This window comes from Hippopotamus amphibius, chromosome 12 (assembly GCF_030028045.1).
Source record: "Hippopotamus amphibius kiboko isolate mHipAmp2 chromosome 12, mHipAmp2.hap2, whole genome shotgun sequence".
Lineage (NCBI taxonomy): Eukaryota > Metazoa > Chordata > Mammalia > Artiodactyla > Hippopotamidae > Hippopotamus > Hippopotamus amphibius.
The window spans coordinates 21,835,493-21,857,101 of NC_080197.1; the positions used below are offsets into that span (position 1 = coordinate 21,835,493).

A 21,609-nucleotide genomic window follows, 5' to 3' on the forward strand; every position below is an offset into this window, starting at 1 on the left:
TCCCTACCTCCTCCAAGCCCACGGCCCCAGGAAGCGATTTCCCAGGCTTGTGCCCTTGCTCAGGTCCAGCAAACTCGGTAGCAATTACCCAGGATACAGGGGCTGAGATGTGACTCAGTGAAGCAAGTTCTTAGGCTGAGGACTCAGGCCTTTTGGCCCAAGAAGTGATTTCCCAGGGTCAAGCTCAAAGCCCCAGGATCGAATAAAAAAGCTTAGAGCTCAGACCCCATTGCCCCAGGAAGTGGTTTCTTAACTAAGGCCCTTGCCCCAGGATGTGGTTTCCTAGCTAATTCCCTTGCCCCAGGATGTGGTTTCCTAGCTAAGGCTCATTGCCCAGGAAGTGATTTTCCAGGCTGAAGCCCATGGACCTGATGGGAAAAGTCCATTCAAGGGCCCCAGTTTTCCCCTCAGGGTCCCTTCCTATCGCCCTCAAGCCGGAAAGGCAGATGGACAGAAATGCTCAGGGGTGTGCACGTTCTCTCACTTCAAAGAGCAGCCCCTTTGTGAAGCCTGGAAGATTCCCAGGGCCCTGGAGAACAAAAGCCCCAGAACAGAGCTGATTCCATTTCACACCCAAGTCCCCATTCTCTGGAGACACTTGCTGTGCAAATTACAGACAGCTCCCAATTAGTCATGCGGGAAGCCGGTGATACTCACAGAGCCCGGGGAAAGAGGAGCCACTCGTCACCCTTTCTTCAGAGGTGGAGCGGCTGAAGCTTGGAGATCTTCCCAAGATCCTGTAACTGCTAAATGGGTGAGTGGGCATTGGGACCAGGTTCTGTCTGCTTTCAATGCCTATCATTTCAGTCACTGGATTATGCCACGTCAAATCTATTCCTAGAAAGGATGCCCACAACCTATCAGGATTCAAGTGCCATCAGGATATATGTAAATGACAATAAAAAGTATGATAATGGCCCTGATAATAGTTATATAGAGAGAGAACCTAAGCTTCAGGCCACCCAGGGACACACAGTGGCAACGGGCATATACATATTGGGCTACACAGTTGACAAAGACCTAATGTAAAATGGGGACATAGCACGTGCAAGCCTGTGTGGAATGAAAGAAACTTCAGCTAAAATTGGAGTCGGGACCAGCCTGTAGGGAGAGCTCTCGCTCCCGCCATGCATCCCCAATTGCTCCCAACGGGAAGACACCTATGCCTACATCTCCAACAGGAAGATGCCTCTGCTTAATATCCATTAGGAAGAAGGAAACTCTCAGCCCCAGGACAGCCCAGTCAAAGACTCTAGCAGCCCAACCAATAAGAAGCTGTCATACTTTGGTCTTCCGGCTTCCTCTAATGGGCTCTTTGGTTATCACACCCTTTTCCAGTTCCCAACTTTTCCCTATGAAAGCAATTTGTCCTTCCTCGTTCTCTGGATGTGCCTGTGGTCCCCCATAGTTGTGTATGCTTGGTCTGTTCTAGACACTGAGGCTACAGCAGTGAGAAGGACAGGCAATGTCCCTGGCCTCATGGATTTTACATTCTTGTGGGGACACCAACAAAGGCACAAATAAGTGCACTCTGTGATGGTGATGGTAAGTGCTCTAACAGTGAATAACTAGTTGGGGCTAGTGAGTGATGGGGCAGGGGTGCTGCTGGTGACAGCTTTCCAAGGAGGTAGCATTTGAGCCCAGTTCTGATTGGAGAGAAGACACCATGCAGATCCCCAGAGGAAGAGCATTCAGGCAGCAGGAACAGCAAAGACAGAGGCCCTGGGGCAGCAGTGTGTTTTCATGGTCCAGGAACAGGAAGAAGGCCTGAGTGGCAGAAGTGGGGAGACGGAAAGATGGAGTGGGAGGAGGGGAGGCAGAGGGGGGCAGGGAGCCAATTCTACGAAGCCTGGTAAGCCGTGATGTGGTGGTTTTCCATGTCCCCAAGTTCTTTGACTTGCACCCCGTTAAGACGTGGGGTCTAATCCCCCTCCCCTTGAATGTGGGCTGGACATGGGGAAATAGGATGCGGTAGAGTGATGCTGACCTGCTTCCAAAGCTGGGGCATAAATGGCAAGACAGCTTCCGCCTGGTTCTCTCTCTTTGCCTGCCCTTCCCCCAGCCCTGGGACTCTTGTTCTTAGAACCAAGTCACCATGCTGTGAGGAAGCTCAGGCCACACACAGAGGCTGAGAGTAGGCTTTCCAGGCGATGGCCCCCGGTGAGGCCCAACGGACAGTCACATCCTCCACCAGACACAGGAGTGAGACATCCTTTGAGATGACTCCAGACTCAGCCACCATCCGACTCTATGAGGGTCTCGGAGTGAACACTGCCTAGCTGAGCCCTGCCAACCCCCGTTACAGTGAGATATAATAGCAATAGTACTCTCCTGTGATAAGCCATAATGGAAAAAAATATGAAAAAGAAGGTATATAGAATGTATATGTGTGTATAACTGAGTCACTTTGCTGTACAGCAGAAATTAACACAACGTGGTAATTCAACTATACTTCAATAAAAAATAAATTTAAAAAATAGTAATAGTAATAATAATAGTTGCTTTACACTGCTACGTTGCTAAGTTTGAGGTGCCTTGTGACTCACAATAGATAACAGGAACACATAGTTGTCTATTACTTGGAAAGAGATGGAAAGATCTTTGGGAATGTGAGCTGAGGACGGAGAATTTCACTGGAATGTTCGCTCCAGGAATATTATCCAACCGTAAAAAAGAAAGGAAATCCTGCCATTTGTGGCAACATGGATGGACCTTGAGGACATGATGCTAAGTGAAATAATTCAGACAGAGAAAGACAAATACTGTATGATGGAGTCTTAAAAAGCTGGACTCCTAGACACAGAGAGTGGAATGGTGATTGCTCGGGGTTGGTGAGGGGAATGGGGAGATGCTGTCAAAGGGTACAAACTTCCAGCTGTACGAGTAAGTTCTGGGGATATAACGTGCAGCATGGCGACTGCAGTTAACATACTTGTATGTTGCTAAGAGAGTAGATCTTAAATGTTCTCACCACACACACAAACGGCAACTATGTGACGTAACAGAGATCTTGATAACATTTTTGTGGTAATCATTTCACAATATATACGTGTGTCAAATCATCACGTTGTAAACCTTTAACGTACACAACGTTATATGCCAATTATATCTCAAGAAAGCTGGGGGAAAGCACACATAATGGAAAAGAGCAAAGGTTAAAAGTAAAAAGACAGGCCAAATATTGGGTAAATGCCAACACAAGGGATGAAGATATCAACACCACTTTCAGATTGAGAAGCGTTCTAAGTAGGAAAAAAAGAGTAAATCCACAAAGAACCTATGACCCCGAGGAACCTTTATGTACTTCATGGCATAGCAAGAAAAATAAACAAGAACAGCTAGAGATGGGAGCTTGACAGACACACGTGGGCCTCATTGTTTGCTATTTCCCCACGTGAACCTGGCTTTCCAGCTATGATTTGGCAAGTTCTCCAGTGTCTCTCAGACCAACGTGTCTTTGTATAATTTCTGCCCCCTGCCAGGATTGGGCTTCCCCAATCCTGGCCACCGCATCCGTTTTACATGAGATCTGGCCCACTCTTATTGCACTAAAGGCAACCTTACAACGAGTTTGGCAAGGTAAGGAAGGCACATTGCAGGAGGCCATCAGCATCTCGGGGCCAGAAGAGGACAAAGGGACATCACAACGTCACAAGTGAGTGGAGCAAAGATGTGAGGGGCCTTGTGGCTGCCTCCCCAGCATCCTTCCCACGCGGCCCCCTTACAGCAGCTGTGACCCCACCCCAGCCTCGTCACAGACACAGGTCCAGGTAAGCTCAGATTAAGGACTGTTGTGTGAGTGCCTGCTGATGGGTACGGTGTTTTTTTAGGGGGATGAAAATGTTCTAAGATCGATTGTGATGATGGTGACACAGCTCTATGAATAGACTGAAGACTGTTGGACTGTGTACTCGACATGGGTGGATTATATGGTATGTGAATTACAGCTCAATAAAGCTATTGTTTAAAAAAAATCAGCAAAGAACAATTGTGTGCATTCCTCCAGCCACACGAATTGTTTCAAGGAAGATAAACCTCAGATGGGAATTCTAAGATGAAGATAACTTGCTCTAGACATGTGTGAAAAATAAGTATACGCCAGGAGTTGGCAGTCACCCAGGAGGGATCCAGGCTTAGAACAAAGTGGATACCACGCACAGCAATAAAAAGAAATTTTAAAAGTGGAGTCTTAGATGATACCTTGAGCAGTTGAATCACAAGAGGATCACCCACATGGTGCATTTTACTTGAAATATCCTTATCTGGGGAGGTAGCTTGGATTTTCACTCCATGGCCTTTGGACAGATTGGTTCCATCCTGTCAAGATGACAGGTAAAAAGCATCCTTACATTTATTATCTTGTACCTTTGTGCAGAGATAATGGCAAAAGAGAGTCTAAAGTGGAATTGCTGAATCAAAGGGTTTGTATAAAATTTTGGCACTTCCGGCCAAATTGCCTCCCCTCCAGAATTGTTCCATTGGATTTGTCTCTTTGTTTTTTCTTGGAGTTACTGTAGCCTGGGGCAGGGGACCAGTTTTTCTCCTGCTGGCTACTTGGCCTCTGTCTTGTGAGGTCCTGGGCCTGGAGTCTCTGAGGATGTATTTTGCGCTCAGCCTGAGACCCCACCCATGGATGTCCCTCCGACTTCTGGAAGTGTGATCCAGCACCTAGGGCCAGCATCACGTGTGTGTGAGAACTGCGTAGTCCCTCGGGGCCCCGTGCTTAGGGGGAGCCCGTGCTGGGTTCAGCACTCCGCTGTCACCATGTTGAAATTCTTAATAATCTTTGAACAAAGGCCCCCGTGCTCACTTTGCACGTGGCGTGTCCTGCCAGCACCTTACCCACAAGCCCTGGCTTGTGCCTTTCCCCCAGGCTTCCTGCCCACACGCTGAGCTCTACCCTCTCATCCTGAAACACTCTCAAAGGCGGTAAAGCAAAGCGATCTCAGGTCCGCCAGTGCCCAAAGGAATAGGCAGGGCACCAGCTCTCCCTGGGCAACTGCTCGGCCAATTTCACTGAGCAGAAGCTTAACGGGAGACCGCGTCTCAGTTAATTATAAAATTGGCCGTTCAGCTTGATTCATGTTTTTCGAGAAAACTGCCGATCTGGGCACCTCCTGCAACCGTTTGGAAACCCCTGCTGGTGCACAGCACGCTTTCTTTAGTTGTTTTGTGATTTGCTTGGAAATTACCGGCTTCTGGGTGTTTTTGTGACAATTTGAAAACTGCGGTGACTAAACCAAAAGTCCTCACCTGTGTCCCCGTTTTGACAGCTAAGCAGTGAGAGGGGAGCGATCCTTTCTCTGGGTGAAATTTTTGAGGAGGTAAGACAGGGGCAAAGGAAAGAACAGAAATGAAATAAAACCCCAATGGTTCCAATGGCATCACTGTCCCAAGATCACGTGACACAGTGCAGTGGCGAGTCCCCCATTTCACCAGAGAACAAGGGTGCTCAGCCCGTGCACAAAATTTGTCCTGAGCATCAACGGCTGATTTAAAAAAATAAATTTATTTATTTATTTGTTTATTGGCTGTGTTGGGTCTTCATTGCTGCACGCGGGGGCTTTCTCTACTTGCGGAGCTTTGCTGCGGTGTGTGGGCTTCTCATTGTGGTGGCTTCTTTTGTTGCGGAGCACGGGCTCTAGGCGTGTAGGCTTCAGTAGTTGTGGCACAAGGGCTCAATAGTTGCGGCTGGCGGGCTCTAGAGCACAGGCTCAGTAGTTGTGGCGCACGGGCTTAGTCACTCCTCGGCATGTGGGATCTTCCCGGATCGGGGATCGAACCTGTGTCCCCTGCCTTGGCAGGCGGACTCTTAACCACTGCACCACCAGGGAAGTCCCAACAGCTGATTTTTTTGTTTGTTTTGTTTTCAGTGTTTTATTGATGTACAGCAGAAAAGTGCACAGACTTCAGTGTACAGCGTGAATAACGGTCTCCTGTTGTCATTTGTTTCCAATGTTTACTGAGCACTTACTACATGCCCAGCACCAGACATGCACAGGCATTGGTTTAATATTCATGGGTGGGTGCTCTTGTCCCCAGTTTACAGACGAGGAAACAGACCCAGGAGTAGATGGCCCACCCACACGTATCGAGCTGGCAAGCAGCAGAGCCAGGATTTGAACCCAGGCTGCAAGCTGCAGCTCTCTCAGCTGCTCTGTGCTATGGTTTAAGGAAGCCCTTGGGTGTGAAGGAAATGATCCGAACCCACTTTTGCCCACCATAAACTCTGACTCCCTTTCTGAATTCCTGATCTCTCCAGATGTTACCTTCAAGTGCGCTGGGGACCACTCCTGAAAATATACTTTCTTGTAATTCCCCACATTCAATTAACCACTAATTAATTCAACCCTTCATACATCTCTTGCCTCCACCCACTTCCCCGCATTCCCAGGGCCACCATCTTGGTCCAAGCTACCCTTCCCTCTGGTCTGGACCACAGCTCATCACTGTTTTCCTGCATAGCTTCTAAGTTACCCTTATCTGGTTCAGAAAGATCTCCCAAGCTCTCGAAGCTGACCTATCAGTCTCCTGCCTGGGAGTACCCTAAGGATAAAATCCAGAAGCCTTAAGATGGCATTGGTCTGACCTGACTCCATTTCCAACCTCGTCCCCCATCCTTTCTTCCTCCCTGTGCCTGGAGTGTCCTTCCCTCATCTGCCAACTCTTTCTTGCCTCTCTGCCTGAAAGTCACTTTCTCAAAAAGACCTTCTCAGATCCCTTACCTGGATTAGGTCTCTGCTCTTTTGCTTTTGCATAACACAGTCATTCATCCTGGAAATATCAATGGATTGTCTTCTCTATTTACTGCTGTCTCCCCAGTACCTAGGACACTGCTGGCACATAGTAGGTGTAGTGGATACGGTCCCTGAGTTCATTGTCACTCTGCCCATGGAGAGGTGGGGTCTACATCCTCTCCCCTTGAACCTGGCAGACTTGCCACCTCTTCAACCAATAGAACGCAGCAGAAGTCAAGCTCTGTGACTTCTGAGTCAGGTCATAAAGGGCCATGCAGGTCCTACTCAGCTCTCTCCCTCTGCTTGCTCCTTCTTAGTGGCTGTGCTGAGAAACCCCGGCTGGCTGCAGGTTCACCCCTAAGCGGTCCAGGCAACAACAGCCTCAGCCTAACCATGACTTTGAGTCATTTTGGCTCAGGTTTCTGACATAGAGAAGCTTCCAGATGATTCCAGTCCCCAGCTATGAAGTCACCTGCAGCTGTTCAATCTTCCTAGCCGAGGCCCTGGAAATCATGGAGCTGAGACCAGCCATCCCCTCTTGCCCTGCCCCAATCCTGACCCATGGAATCATGAAAAGAATCACATGGCTGTGGTTTTATGTCACTAAACATATTTTACAGCGTTTGAAAAGGCTTCCCAACAAAGAGTCCTAAGCATGCAGCTTGTGTTGTCCCTCTGTCATTTAAGACTGGATAAACCAAATTATTATCAATTCATTATCCCTCCCTCTTAAGGTCTTAAGGACTCTGCTGTTCCTCCAACAATGGGCAAAGGCTACTGTCCCCCAACCCCATCCACTGACTTGGGCTTTGGGTGCATGATGTGCTTTGTTCAGTGGAATGTTAGCAGACTTGAGGCTGTGCAGTGGCGCTGGCCCTCTTGCACCTCCCATCACTGTGGGAAGTGCTATCCCTGGATGGCTGCACGCTGGGTCCCAGAATGAACTCATGTGGCACAAGCCAGAGCCCAGAGAGCAGGAGGAGAAAATTCACCCAGACCCACAGCTTGAAATGGAGTCACCCAGCAGAGCCTAGGCCACATCAGCCAACCCTCAGCCATCTATTGATGCATGGTGTGAATAATGAGTTTTTTTAAGTAAATGGTTGCTGGTGAGTTTGGGATTATTTGTTACACAGCCATTGCTGACAGAGACAGTGTAGTATTGAACAACCTGAGCAGCTTTCCCAGAGAAGCAGTGGGCCCACTCTCTCCCACCCACACACATTCTTATATGCTGGGTGCACATGACATATGCCCACACCATGTTCTACCGTATGCCCAGCCCCCAGATGAAATGACACATTAGGTTCTGAGTCATGTGAAGGATGAGAATCAAGCCTCAGAGAGCAGAGGTCGAAAGTCAATCTCAAGGCATAGCCAAGTGGCACACAGGTGTGACAGGGAACATGTAGGTCCATATTCTCCCATGAATGTGTACATGGCCATGTGTGCCAATGGGAGCTTATGAAGGAGGATCTCTCCTCTGCTGCTTTAGGACTTGCCAGGAAGTCTGGATCCTTCACGCCCGCACATGTACTCTCTTATAACCTATTATATGACTATGATATGGATGGTGTCCCTTTGGATGGAACATCTTCATGCAGTGCACAACCTGAACATCAGTACACAGCAACACTGCCATCTATAAAGCAATTACTGTGGGGACAGTGTGGGGTGGGAATGAGATCTTATAAAGGAAAATCCTGAGTTAGCATTTTGAGTATCACTTTTTTTTTTTTAAGATTTTTTTGATGTGGACCATTTTTAAAGTCTTTATTCAATTTGTTACAATACTGCTTCTGTTTTATGTTTTGGGTTATTTTGGCCATGAGGCATGTGGGATCTTAGTTCCCCAACCAGGAATCGAACTTGCATCCCTGCATTAGAAGGGGAAGCCTTAACCACTGGAACACCAAAGATGTCCCTTGAGTATCATCTTAACTGAGCCCCTAAAATTCCTGTAAGGCAACAACTTTCCCCTTAAGACAAGCCGTGTTCATTCCAAGCAGTGTGCTCATTCTTTGAATTGTGCAGTGATGCTTGCCACTTTTCTCCCACATAGTAATTCTGCTAGAGCTGATCTCTGGGTTGTGAAATTCCCAAGCATGGCTACTTTGTGTTATAGAAAACAAGAATGAAAACACCTTGGAAGAGAATCAATATACTTTAGCTTCCTGAATCCAATCTGAGGCTGGGCCAGGCGACAGAGAAAGGCACAGCTATGCGTGTTCCCTTCAGCTGGTCAAGGCAGGTAAGAGCCAGAGAAATAGGAGACCAGCTGGGCCAAGAAGCTGCATTCTAGGTGTGGACCAGACCCACAGACCAGTGGTTCTCAACCCTGACTGTGCACTGGAATCACCCAGGCAGGCTTTCAAAGTCCCAGTGTTTGGGCAACACTGCAGACCCATCACACCAAAGCCCCTGGAAATGGCACATGGGCATCCGTATTATTTGAAGCTGCCCACTTGATTCCATTGTGCAGCGAAGGCTGGGGCGCTCAGCTGGAAGCATCATTACGGTGCTAGGGTTCAGAGAATTGTGCAGAGGCTTTCAAAAGTAGGGTAGGAACGGATGCATTGCATCGAAGTTCTCACATTGCACTTCTGGGAGGGGCCGCCTGCATTTTTTGAGATGGTTGGGGGAGATTACGGTACTGCCCTTGACCTCTGAGATGACAAATGTTCCCAACTGGAAAATCAGGATGGAACAATCTCCATTCGAAGTAGCAGAGTGCCTACCCCCACTGGATGTTAGCACATTCACTATGGATTGCCATCATTTGAACATGAGGAGATCTCACGTTTTAAAATCCTCTAGTTCTAGTTCCTCTTGGAAAAAAAATCAAAAGAGAGGATAGTCCTGGGGCCCCATCCTTGAGGGACAACAATTTGCTAAAGGTGAGCGGTGGCTGTCCGTTCAAATGGGCTTCCCTGCAGGGCTTGCTGGAGAGGTTCTGGAAGTTTCCCACGGGTTGAGGCTTGCCCTGATCCTTCCTTTGACCAAAATGTCATAGACACTAGCCTGTTCCTGCCTGAGTCACTTAGGCTATTTTCTAAGCTGTGTTGAGCAGTGCAGTAGCCACTAGCCACGTGTGACTACTGAGCTCTCGAAATGTGGTTAGTATGACTGAGAAACTGAATTTTTTTTTGGGGGGTGGGGGCACGAGGCTTGCGGGATCTTTGTTCCTAGACCAGGGACCAAATTTGTGCCCCCTGCGGTGGAAGCACTGAGTCTTAACCACTGGACCACCAGGGAATTCTCCTCTATTTTTAATTTTATTTAATCTTAACTAATTTAAATTTAAAACTGGATGCTTAATTCAGTTACTAGAAAACTTGGATATGCAAATCTACTCTGCCAATTCTCAGTCTTTGCCGGAGAACTATTGACTTAGAAACTGGCCAGAGGCAGCAATCTGGTCCTCAGGTGGAAATGAGGAGGGCAACGGGGCTCCCCGGCTGCAGGCATGGTCTGAGCCAGAGCCTTTCTTGGAGGGCAACTGGGCAGGACCTATCAATATTCTGACTGCACCTTTAAAACCTACAGTTACCCTTCTGGGAATGAATTTTACCCACACAAATCTCCAAAGATGATCATTGCAGTATTGCTTAGAATGGTTAAAAATTGGAGTCAGTCTAAATATCTAAGTTAGCCAGAGAATATCCATAAAACTGGATTCTGGGAGACCATTAAAATGAATGAGTTAGACCTTCATGTTGCTGACATGTAAAGATGTCCATAACATTAATTAAGGATCGAAAGGAAGTGTAGAAGCACAACCAGGACCATGATTGTATTTGCGTAGAACCAAGAAAGTACAGCTTTATATATGTCACAACATTCTCCAAGATATATGCCCAAACCTGCTGAGTTTGGCCTGGGTTCAGTCCCTGGTTGGGGAACTAAGATCCCACAGGTTGCACGGCGCAGCCAAAAATAATAATAAAAATTTAAAAATTTTAAATAAAATAAAAATTCTGGTCTGGCTGTCAGGGACACACTGAGCGGGGGCAGGGGGGTGACAGTTCTCAGTTGAGGTGACCGCATAGCCACACTAACCCAGCTGAGACTCCATTTGGGGTCCTGAGCCCCAAATAAACCCTGGAGTCCCTAATACTCTCTTCGTCAGGAGGAAGGGGAAATGGCCTGTATTGGGGGTCACTCACATATCTAAGTATCCAGAAGTCAGTGACCCAGGGCAGTGTGCATCCCAGGAGAGACCTAGGCTGGGGGTCCCATGGACCAAGGTTTGAAACCCACTCCAGGGACTTCCCTGGTGGTCCAATGGGTAAGATACCACACTTGCACTGCAGGGGGCTTGGGTTCAATGCGAAGAAAGAGAAAGAAAGAAAGAGAGAAAGAGAGAAAGAGAAAGAGAGAGAGAGAAAGAAAGAAAGAAAGAAAGAAAGAAAGAAAGAAAGAAAGAAAGAAAGGCAGAAAGACAGAAAAGGAAGGAAGGAAGGAAGGAAGGAAGGAAGGAAGGAAAAGAAAGAAAGAAAAAGAAAGAAAGAAAGAAAGAAAGAAAGAAAGAAAGAAAGAAAGAAAGGAAGGAAGGAAGGAAGGAAGGAAGGAAAGGAAGGAAGGAAGAAAGAGAAAGAGGAAGAAGAAAGGAAGAAAGAGAAAGAGGAAGAAGAAAGAAAGAAAGAAAGAAAGAAAGAAAGAAAGAAAGAAAGAAAGAAAGAAAGAAAGAAAAAGAAAGAAAGAAAGAAAGAAAGAAAGAAAGAAAGAAAGAAAGAAAGAAAGGAAGGAAGGAAGGAAGGAAAGGAAGGAAGGAAGAAAGAGAAAGAGGAAGAAGAAAGGAAGAAAGAGAAAGAGGAAGAAGAAAGAAAGAAAGAAAGAAAGAAAGAAAGAAAGAAAGAAAGAAAGAAAGAAAAAGAAAGAAAGAAAGAAAGAAAGAAAGAAAGAAAGAAAGAAAGAAAGAAAGAAAGAAAGAAAGAAAGAAAGAAAAAGAAAGAAAGGAAGGAAGGAAGAAAGAAAGAAAGAAAGAAAGGAAAGGAAGGAAGGAAGAGAAAGAGGAAGAAGAAAGAAAGAAAGGAAGGAAGAAAAGAAAAAGAGAAAGGAAGAAAAAAGAGAGAAAGAAAGAAAAGAAAGAGAGAAAGGAAGAAAGAAAAAAGAGAGAAAGGAAGGAAGAAAGAGAAAGAAAGAAAGGAAGAAAGAAACCCACCCCCACCCCTGGCGGTAACCTTGGGGCATTTACTTGACTTCCCAGGCTGGAGGGGTCTCAGCCTCCCACCCCGAGCAGGGAGGGCAGCTTCCCACAGAACCCTCCCCTCACCCCCCAGCCAACAATCCTCCAGAGCTGCTCGCCTTCCAGGGGCACAAGGAGCTGTCTGCCTGCCTTCCGCTGCTGGCGTTCCCCTTCCAGGGAGCACGACCTGACATTCTCCCCACAGACCCAGGCTGTGCCCACCCTGCCTCTAGGCCTGAGCTCGCCCTGAGGCTCCTCTGGCTCCTCCAGAGTGGCTGGGGGCGGGTGGGGGTGGGGAGTTTGACGGCTGTTCTGGGTCCGCAGAAAGCTGGACGATGCCTCAGCAGTTCCCCCCGACCCCCAGCCCGCCCCAGCAAAGGGGCAGTGGCACTAAATGGTACATGGGGCTCCACGGAGCTGGGCAGCTGCAGAAAATGTCAGGCAAAGCCAGGGAGAAGCTTCAGCCAAAGGGGACGTTTGTTACTAAAAGTGTTTATTTGATGCCAGGAAAGCCCCCAGAAAACACAGCTTTGACAAAATCTCCTGATAAAGCGTGTGCGGAGAAAGGGTGTGTGTGTGTGTGTGAGAGAGAGAGGGAGAGAGAGAGAGAAAGACAGAGACAGAGAAAGAGAGAGACAGAGAGAAACAGAGGGAGACAGACAGAGGGAGAAAGACAGGGGTGGTGGAGAGAGACATGTTCCGATTTCTGTTTTGGATGGACTGTTCTAACGGGGCAGAAAAAAGCAGAACCAGAGAGACCAAAGTCCAGGAAACGAGCTAATAATTCAGGTTCTAATAATTCAGGCTCATGCTCTGGCCTTTGTTTAGAAGCCTTGTGGTGGCTGCTGGGATGTGGGATGAGAGAGAAAGAGGGGACAAAGATGACACCCAGGGCATCCCTGAGAGGGCCTGTCCCCTTCTCCAGCCCATCAACCTTGCTGCCTCTGCGTAGCCAGCGGGGGTGCAGGGACGGGGTTTCTTGCAAGGTCAGAACACTGTGTCTCCTCCAACAGCCCGACCTGGAGAAGAACTGGCCCTCTGGATCAGGGGCTGGGTCAGGGCCGGCGCTGGGGTCAGGGTCCAGGTTCAAATCCCAACCCCACCCGTGCTTGACCCACAAGGTGCTTGAGCCCTCTGTGCTTCGGTTTCCGCATCTGTAAACCAGGGGATAACCAAAGACCCTACCTTACAGCATGCTTGTGAGGGCGAAAAACCATCATGTGCGTAAAGACCCAGAAAAGCACCTGGTACATGGGAAGCACCCTCTAAACGTGAGCTCTTCTTATTGTAACTACGTGTATGGTAGCTGCTCTGTAGATAGTTATCACATGAAGACCAAAGAGTGAGTCTGAGGGAATTCCCTGGTGGTCCAGTGGTTAGGACTTGCCACTCACTGCTGTGGGCCTGTGTTTGATCCCTGGTCGGGGAACTAAGATCCCGCAGCTTCGTGGTGTGCCAAAAAAAAAAAAAAAAGAATGATTTTGGGCTTCTCATACAGTGAGTTTGAAATTAGAGAACAGAACTTCAGAGCAAGATCCCCCAGCCCTTTAAACAGATGGGAAAGAGATGATTCAAGTCAGTGCCAGGGCTGGGCCCGGCCCCACCGCATGTCAAATGACTTGGTCAGGCCCAGCAGGTTTGTCAGGGGTCACCTGAGCACAGGTGTTTTCATTGTTTCTTTAATATGGATCCACGCCCCTGGCCCAGCCCTGCGCTCACTGGGCCTCTGAGTTCAGTTGGCAGCTGCTCCCCAGGGCCGGCTTATACTGTCTTCATAGACTCGGGCTTCTCCCTGGGGGGCCTGGAAGGTCGTCTGTAACGGAGAACAGCTGGGTCTCTGGAGGCGTTCCTGTGTCCATCAGTGGAGCAGATGGGTTGGGGGCCTGGGGGGCGCCTTGCTCACCAAAGTCCGCTCCCCTCCCCGGCGAGTCTCCCATCCACGTTGGCCGCTGCCACAGCCCCACGGACCCCAGGAAAACCAGGCTGGGAAGCAGTGGAACACTGGATCTAGGGTGACAATGGGATGAAAGAGTAAGAGGGGGACAGACCCACCAGGGGGCAGGAAGGGCTCTATTATGAGCGAGCCAAGGATTCTCGAGCAGAGCCCGAAAATCTCCTTTTCTTACCCCATTAATCGTACACAAACAGGAGAGGCCACATGATTTGTGGGGCCCATTTAAAACAAACATGTGAGGCCCCTTGTTCAAAAATTAAGAATTTCAGGAGACTTCCCTGACAGTGCAGGGGTCAGGACTCAGCGCTTCCACTGCTGCGGACCAAGGGTCCATCCCTGGTTGGGGAACTACGATCCCATAAGCCACGTGGTGTGGCAAAAAAAAAAAAAAATTAAGAATTTCAAGACCGTGACAGTAGGATGTCACACAAAGCACGAGGCTTTTCTGAACATGTGACCTTGTGGGACCACACAGGTGACAACCTGTGAAACTGGCCCTGAACATGAAACTCTGAGCACACGTCCAGGTGTGTGTTTTTCTGAGGAAAGGGCCCTCAACTGTCAAGGTCATGACATGACAAGGCTAAGGATCCATGTGGCTGAGGTTAAGTGAGGGTCCCCACTTCTCGCTACCGTCTCCTTTCTCCACGCAGGCAGGGGCAGACCTTGGGGTAGGGCAGCCCGCGTGGCCCGGGGGACAGAGAGAAGTGGACGCGTGAGACATGAGTTTAGGACTTGCTGATGGACAGGACGTGGGTGGGAGGAAAAGAAAGGCGTGAAGGCTGACTCCCAGGCTTGCAGCTGGAGCAACTAGACCCACCAACAGCAGTTCGTGGAGATGGGGACCAGCTGGCAGAAGATGGGGTGCTGTGTTTTGCTTTGTTGGGTAGCAAAGGGAATTAAGAATCCCACTCTAGCCATGAAAAGGCACCAAGCAGACAGATAATAGAACTCAGCAGGGAGATTAGCGTGAGATACATTTGGACTCACTGATGTAGAAATGGCATTTAAGCCCACTGGGATGAGTGAGGTGTCCTAGCTGCTCAGTGAGGGTAGAGCTCTGATACTTGGGCAAATTATTTAACTGCACTGCCACTCTGCATTCGCACTTGTAAAATGGAGATGAGAATAATATCCTCTTCGTAAGACTCCGTGCATGAGCTTGTGAAGGCTTAGCACGGGCCCTGGTACCTATGAAACACCAGATGACGATCAGCCATTAGTACTACTATTACTATTGTTATCATGTCTTTCTTCTTCTTTTTACAAATATCTACGGAGCCCCCATCGTGTGGCAGGCATTGCTGTGGGTGCTTTGGAGACATCCGTCATCGACATGTCAGGGGTGATAAGGGCTATGGTGAAAGAAAGTGTAGAGCAGAGCCAGAGCAGGGAAGAGATTACGATACTCAGGAGGGTGGTTGGGGGCCCCTACTGAAAAAGCAACATTTGCGGAACCTCCGAGGTAAGGGATGGTGGGGGGGTTGGGGGGAGGAAGGGTTCCAGGCAGAGGGAATGGCCTGTGCAAAGACCCTAAGGAAAGTGGTGGGAGGTGAGGTCATAGAGATACAGGGTAGGGGGACCTTTGTAAAGAAACTCTTCACAGCAGAGGTGACTGGTCCTCTAACACAGCAAAAACAGATCTCCCGCACGATAAGGCAGAAGGTTCTCTGACATGACAGAGACAGCAAGCTTTCCAACAGGGTGGAGGGAGTAGACCTCCAACATGGTAGCTGTCCTAGGCTTTGGGCAGGCCCCAAGGCTCCTGTTTTCAGCCCCCCACCCCTCAGAGGGGCCTCACCCGGCAGAACAGCCTCACCAGCAGGGCCTCTCCTCCTCTCGGCTGTGGAATGTCTCCTCCTGGCAAAACTTGGCGGGGCCTTTACTCCAGGGCTCCCAATCAAAGCATACATCTGAGTCATTTTCCTCTGAATCTGCGGAGGGACAAGACAAGGCCTTTTGGGTGGTCACATCCTAGCTCCTATTCCTGATGCTAAAGGAGCCCCCTGCCAGGCCCGGGCAGCCCCTGCAGCCTTATCTGAGGCCAGGGGGTCAAGGCAGAATCATGACATGTGAGACAGCCTTTGAGACCTCAGGAAGACTTCAGGGCCTTGAATGGTGACCAGGGGCCAAGAAAGAAGGTTGGCCTGTGACACATCCACTTTCTAGAAGAGGAAGGACCCTAGAGGTGAGCAAATGACCTACCTGTACTGAGCATGGTCCAGGAGGGGGTACTGAGGAGTCACGAGCCCACCCACCCACCTGTTCATCCATGTAGCCACCCGTTCATTCACCAACGAATATCTGAGCATATGTGTCCAATGGTTTCCCTCGCAGCACTGTTTCATGGTCACACACACACACACACACACACACACACACACACACGCTAAAATGCCCTGGAAACCCTGGGTGTGTCTATCATGAGAGGTCTGGGTGATGAAGGGCGGCACACCCACGTGTGGCAGGTCATGAGGTTTCTAAAGCACCTGCATTAGATCTGTATCTTTTGACTTGCAGGATGGCTATGGTATATTACAAGGAAGTTGCAGAGAAGTATATGGTGGAATCCCTTTTTTTTAAAAAAAGAATTCCCCCTTCCCCAGGCCCCACCCCCCACCAGGGATTGAACCCAGGCCCCAGCAGGGAAAGCACCGAATCCTAACCACTAGACCACCAGCCAACTCCCTCGGCCTTTTCTTGGTCTGCAATCTGAGGGGCTGTCTTCAGTCTCCTCTACTTCTCTGTAACCAGTGAAACAATCTGAGTGTACTGAGAAAAATAATAATCTCCCCCTTCCTTCCTTTTCTCACCTTGGCTTCCCGAGATAAGCCACGTTAGGAAGCTCAGGTACGCATTTAATAACACGTGTCGGTTTTCCTGCCACCAGGAGGTGGCAGTGCTGGACGCAAAAGCAGTCCTGGCTCCACGGTCCCGTGCAGTTCCATGGGGCCCTTGTTCCAAAGCGGGGAATTTAGAGGCTTCATCCTCCCTCCCCATGTCAGGCTGGGGATCGGCATTGCCCTCCCTGGCCAGCCTTTCCAGGGCTCCGCTGCCAACAATCGTTTCTTGCCTCTGTGCGCATCTCAGCAGGCAGCTCCCTCCTCCTCCCCACTTGCTCCGCCTCAACTTGGAAAAGCACAGGGCATCCTCGCATCCGCATCCTCGTGGGCCACATGGCACTTGCTGCTCAACCTTCTGCCTCCTGGGCTCTGAAACCTCCCTGATTCCAATCAAGAGATCCATGGCAGCATGGAAAACCCCAACCAGGGTGTCCTGAGCCCCAGCCCCCCAGACCCTGGCAGGCCCAGACCCTGGGTTTGAGCCAATTCTCAGCACAGGCAGAACAGACACAGTAACACTGAGAGTTCCAAGAAGACAGGGACCCTGAGGGAGGGCCGCTCACATCACCTTAAGGACAGTTTCTCTTCGTTGCAAAATTAACAAAAGGACATATTTCAAATCACCACGTGAGATGTCTGGTGGGTAAACAGCCTCTCAGGAGAAAGTCTGAGAGGGAGTCGGACAGGGCAGGTTGTGGGTGGCTTAGAGATGGGCCTCCAAGGAGAACAAATTGCTGGAGGAGGTTAGTGCCTTGGACCTCACGGAAGGTGTCCCACCTTCTGGAGGAGCCATCCAAAGCCGCACCTACACGTCCTCCTGCCTTGACAAAACCGATACTGCCTGGGTTCTTTCTCAGCTTACAGGCACCTGCTGTGTTCCTGCCATGTGTGTACAGTGTGCCTGCCCTTGATATGCTCTCTCCACAGCCCCAAAGGGTGGGGACCATTATTATCTTCATTTTGTAAGTGAGAAAACTAAGGCTCAGAGAGGATTTGCCCCAAGTCACACAGCCGGGAGGTGTCAGAGCCCAGGTGAGACACCGGACAGTCGGCACTCTTAAATGTGTGGCCTTGGACAGGTCACTTCTCTACAAACCCCAGTTTCCTCAATTGTACGATAAGGATTATTTCACAGGGTTATTCTGAGGTTTAAATGAAATAAGACACACCAAGTGTTTAGCACAAGGCCTAGGACAGTGTTCAAAAAAGCTATTGTTATGAACGATTAAGGGGCAAAGCTGAAATTGGGGCCCACTACAGATGAGGGCGCTACCTTCTACCCAACACTGGCCCTCAGGCAGGGCTGCCGTCCACCCTGGGAATAGAAGGAGAACACACTTTGAACCAACATTTTCTGGAAGCTCTCGCCCTGGGAATAGAACACACTTTGAACCAACATTTTCTGGAAGCTCTCGCCCTGGGAATAGAACAACACACTTTGAACCAACATTTTCTGGAAGCTCTCGCCCTGGGAATAGAACAACACACTTTGAACCAACATTTTCTGGAAGCTCTCGCCCTGGGAATAGAACAACACACTTTGAACCAACATTTTCTGGAAGCTCTCTCCAGGAACTCCTAACAATTGCACAATTCCAGCCCCCACATTTGAGATCACGGGGCAAGTTGGGGGTGAACTGCTCAGCCTGTCCGAACACCATCTGAGCAGAGCTGGCCACATGCTCAGTGCCCTCCCTGCCCAAGCGGTCAAAGGTCATGGGCCGCTGAGCAGGAGGTGGGAGGTCAAGCAGTCCCCAGGAAGAGGCTCCTCGGTGAAGGGAGTGCCCAGGGAGAAGGGATACCCTGAGGAGCAGAGTGTCACTTCTGACACGCGGCCAGGCTGCCCCCTTGCCCCCACCGGCCCACTGCCGCCAGCCTCCCCCAGGCCACGCCTCCCACTCCTCTGGGTGGCATGCTGAGTTCAGGACAAACGTCAGTCAGTTTCCGTGATCCTGGGTCCCTCAGAAACCCAGATCCTCCCTGATGTGTGGTCTGGGCAGGGAACTGTGCCAGTGGTCTCTGGGCACCTGCTAAATGCCTAAGGCTGCTGTACCCATCGAGCTGACTGTTGACTGCAAAAGCACAGGGCTGAGGGCTGAGAGGGGCTGAAAGCCAGCCCATGCTCTGCTGACCGAGCCTTGTGCCCTGGCTGCATTCACAGGAAGGGACATCTTCTACTAATTCATCTGCCCAGAGGGGCCACTCTTTCCGATTTGTACCAAAGACCTTATACGCTAGCTGTGGCCCTGAAGAGACATCTTTTTTGTGTATGTATTTATTTCTTTATTCATTTATTATAAAGATTCAATTCCTTCTAAATTAATGATTGGCCACAAAAACAGAAAGCATTTGCTATCATGCTGAAGCTTACATTTTACATGTGATACCATATTTCACACAAAAATTATAGTTCCATTATTCTGTATATATATATTTTATATACATATTTTGATAATAGTAGCTCTTATACCAGTGGTATGTGACTACTGCTTCTTCAGAAATAATATGAATTTTTGTATACACGATAACCAATTCCACGTATATTTCTGCTCCAAGTTTATTTTACCATAAATTAATATTTATATTAAAATATATTACAGTGCAAAAGGAAATTGTCTAATCTTCTATGTAGAATATCTTACTAAATTTGCAATCACATTGACAATAACTTCATATGTACCAAAGACCTTATGTGCTAGCGGCGGCCCGGAAGGGACAGACACGCACGCATACATATTGCTTCCCAAACTCAAGATTCACTCTGGGACTCCAGGTTAAGAAAGGCTAAACAACCAAGTCAATCCTGTCTCTTGCAGGTGACCGCTTGTCAACTTGGAGCCAGTAGTTAAAACGCCTGGAGGACACCCCTCTCTGGGAAAGTTGTTTCGGGACCCCCACCCTATTCCACGCTCTGCCCAGCCTCCAGGATTAGGGCCCGGCCTGGGTGGCTCACCTTGGCTGAGTAAGAAGTGTAGCCAGACGATCAGCAAGAACAACAGCAAGGCCACGGGCAGGCAGAGCCAGAACACCAGGAAAGAAAATGTAAGCTCGTTTACCAGCGGCACCAGAGGGTACTTCATGGTGCGTGTGTGGCTGGGCCGGGCCGGCCTGGGCTGGCAGGGCTGCCCTGGGGACCCGGCGGGCCGGGCCACGCTCTGGTCTCAGCCCAATTGTGACTGAGCCGGTGATGTAACAAGGAAGCCACCACGTCCTCCAGGCAAAGAGAGAGTGGTTTTGGACAAGTGGGCAGAAGCTGGGGTAGTGGGACAGTTTGGCTGAGAACAAAAGCCCAGGCTTCCAGGCGGGCAGGCCTGGGTTTGAATCCCTGTAAGATGCTGTGGGATCACAATCTTCTGGTAGAATGGAAATAATCCTTACCTCACCAAGCTGCTAAAAGTTAGAAAAATGGATACAAATTGCCCCCAGTGGATGCTCATATGTCTGAGATCACAGATTCCTTCTGGAGCCAGCCAGGCCCTCAACAAATGACTATTATTTGATCTGGAAGCTTCTGTATCTCTCCTTATTAGGGTTTTCGGTGAAGAGCTTCTAACACTTTAACCTTGTTCCTTTCTCTCCCAAGTGGGCAGGACACCCCCAAACACCTGGAGCTGCTCTCTCCCCCCTCACCCTTGTCATTCTTTCACTCATGGAGTAGTCAATAACTCTCCATGTGTCAGGTCGCACGACAGGAAGGAGGCTCTGGACCTCCCAGCGCCCAACAGCCCCTAAGCTGGAGGGAAGACTCTGGCCCGGCTGGAGCCCGATGGGTGTGGGAAGTCCACACGAAGAGTGGCTGCTGCTTGTGGGGGGGAGGGAGGCAGAAGCCTGATATTCTCCAAGCAGGTGCGTGGCCCCCCTGCCTCAGCCACTGCCAGCAGGTGGGGGGAGGGAGCTGAAGGGTACTTACGAAACATGCCAACTGGCACTCTCATCCTGCTCTACTGGGTCAGAATCCCCAGGGGGTGAGGCTCAGACCCAACACATCAATGGGCAACCAGTCTGATGCCAACTTGATTTTGAACCATGGCATCTCGTGGAGTACAAGTTGGAAAGCCAGGAAGACCCAGTTCCAGGCTGGGGGAGCAGCTGCAGGAAGTGGGTGGTAGACGTAGGGGAGACATGCAGTGGAAAGACCCCCTTAGAGGAAGACAGTGGCCCAGGGAGAAGGGCAAGGGGGGGTCCAGCTACAGTAAACATGGGGGTGGGGACAGCTGGGGTTTGGAGGGCCAGTGTGTTTAGAGGGAGTCTAGCTGCGGAATAACCAGAGTCCCCAGCAGAGGTCAGGGCAGATGCATCCATGAAAAACACGGTGGCCTGGCGAGCTGTGCCACTCAGGGGCCAAGAGCTGGGTGGTCTGGGTTGGGGCGATTTCTCAGCACTTTTTTTTTTAATATTTATTTGGCTGCATTGGGTCTTAGTTTTGGCACGTGGAATCTTTGTTGCAGCATGTGGGATCTTTAGTTGCAGCATGCGAACTCTTCGTTGTGGCATGTGGGATCTAGTTCCCTGACCAGGGATTGAACCTGGGTCCCCTGCATTGGAAGCTTGGAGTCTTAGCCACTGGACCACCAGGGAAGTCCCTTGGCACTGGATTCTGAAGGGGCTGGGGACACAAAGAGCTGAGCAGCGCAGCTGAGAAAGGCTTGAACACGCATTTCCTTGCCAGACCCCAAAACAGGGCCACCACACAGTCAGCCCAGGGCCAAGCTCCCTGGCCACCAGAACCCAGTGGCAGGTGCTGTGGTGCGGTGGCAGAGCAGGCGTGGACACACACCTGCAGGGGACGCAGCTCCCAGCCCTGGCTTCCAGGTGAACTCTGGGGGGGGCGGGGGGAGTATGTCACACATTAACATCACATGGAGTCAGTGCCAGGCTGGAGGGGTG

At 49.7% G+C, this 21,609-nt stretch overlaps 1 protein-coding gene and 1 non-coding gene across 2 annotated transcripts; both read right to left on the bottom strand.

Annotated features, from left to right (window-relative positions):
* Positions 1-13,687: 13,687 nt before the first annotated feature.
* On the bottom strand, positions 13,688-19,900 carry ADIG (adipogenin). The gene is made up of 3 exons (XM_057703834.1): positions 19,676-19,900; positions 15,681-15,813; positions 13,688-13,932 (listed from the first exon to the last, which is right to left on the bottom strand). The coding sequence occupies exons 1-2, from the start codon at positions 19,800-19,802 to the stop codon at positions 15,695-15,697; spliced, it is 246 nt and encodes an 81-aa protein (XP_057559817.1). The 5' UTR covers positions 19,803-19,900; the 3' UTR covers positions 13,688-13,932; positions 15,681-15,694.
* Positions 19,901-21,227: 1,327 nt separating this feature from the next.
* Positions 21,228-21,300, bottom strand: TRNAW-CCA (transfer RNA tryptophan (anticodon CCA)). Its single transcript has one exon. It is a non-coding gene; the product is annotated as a tRNA-Trp (tRNA).
* Positions 21,301-21,609: the final 309 nt, after the last annotated feature.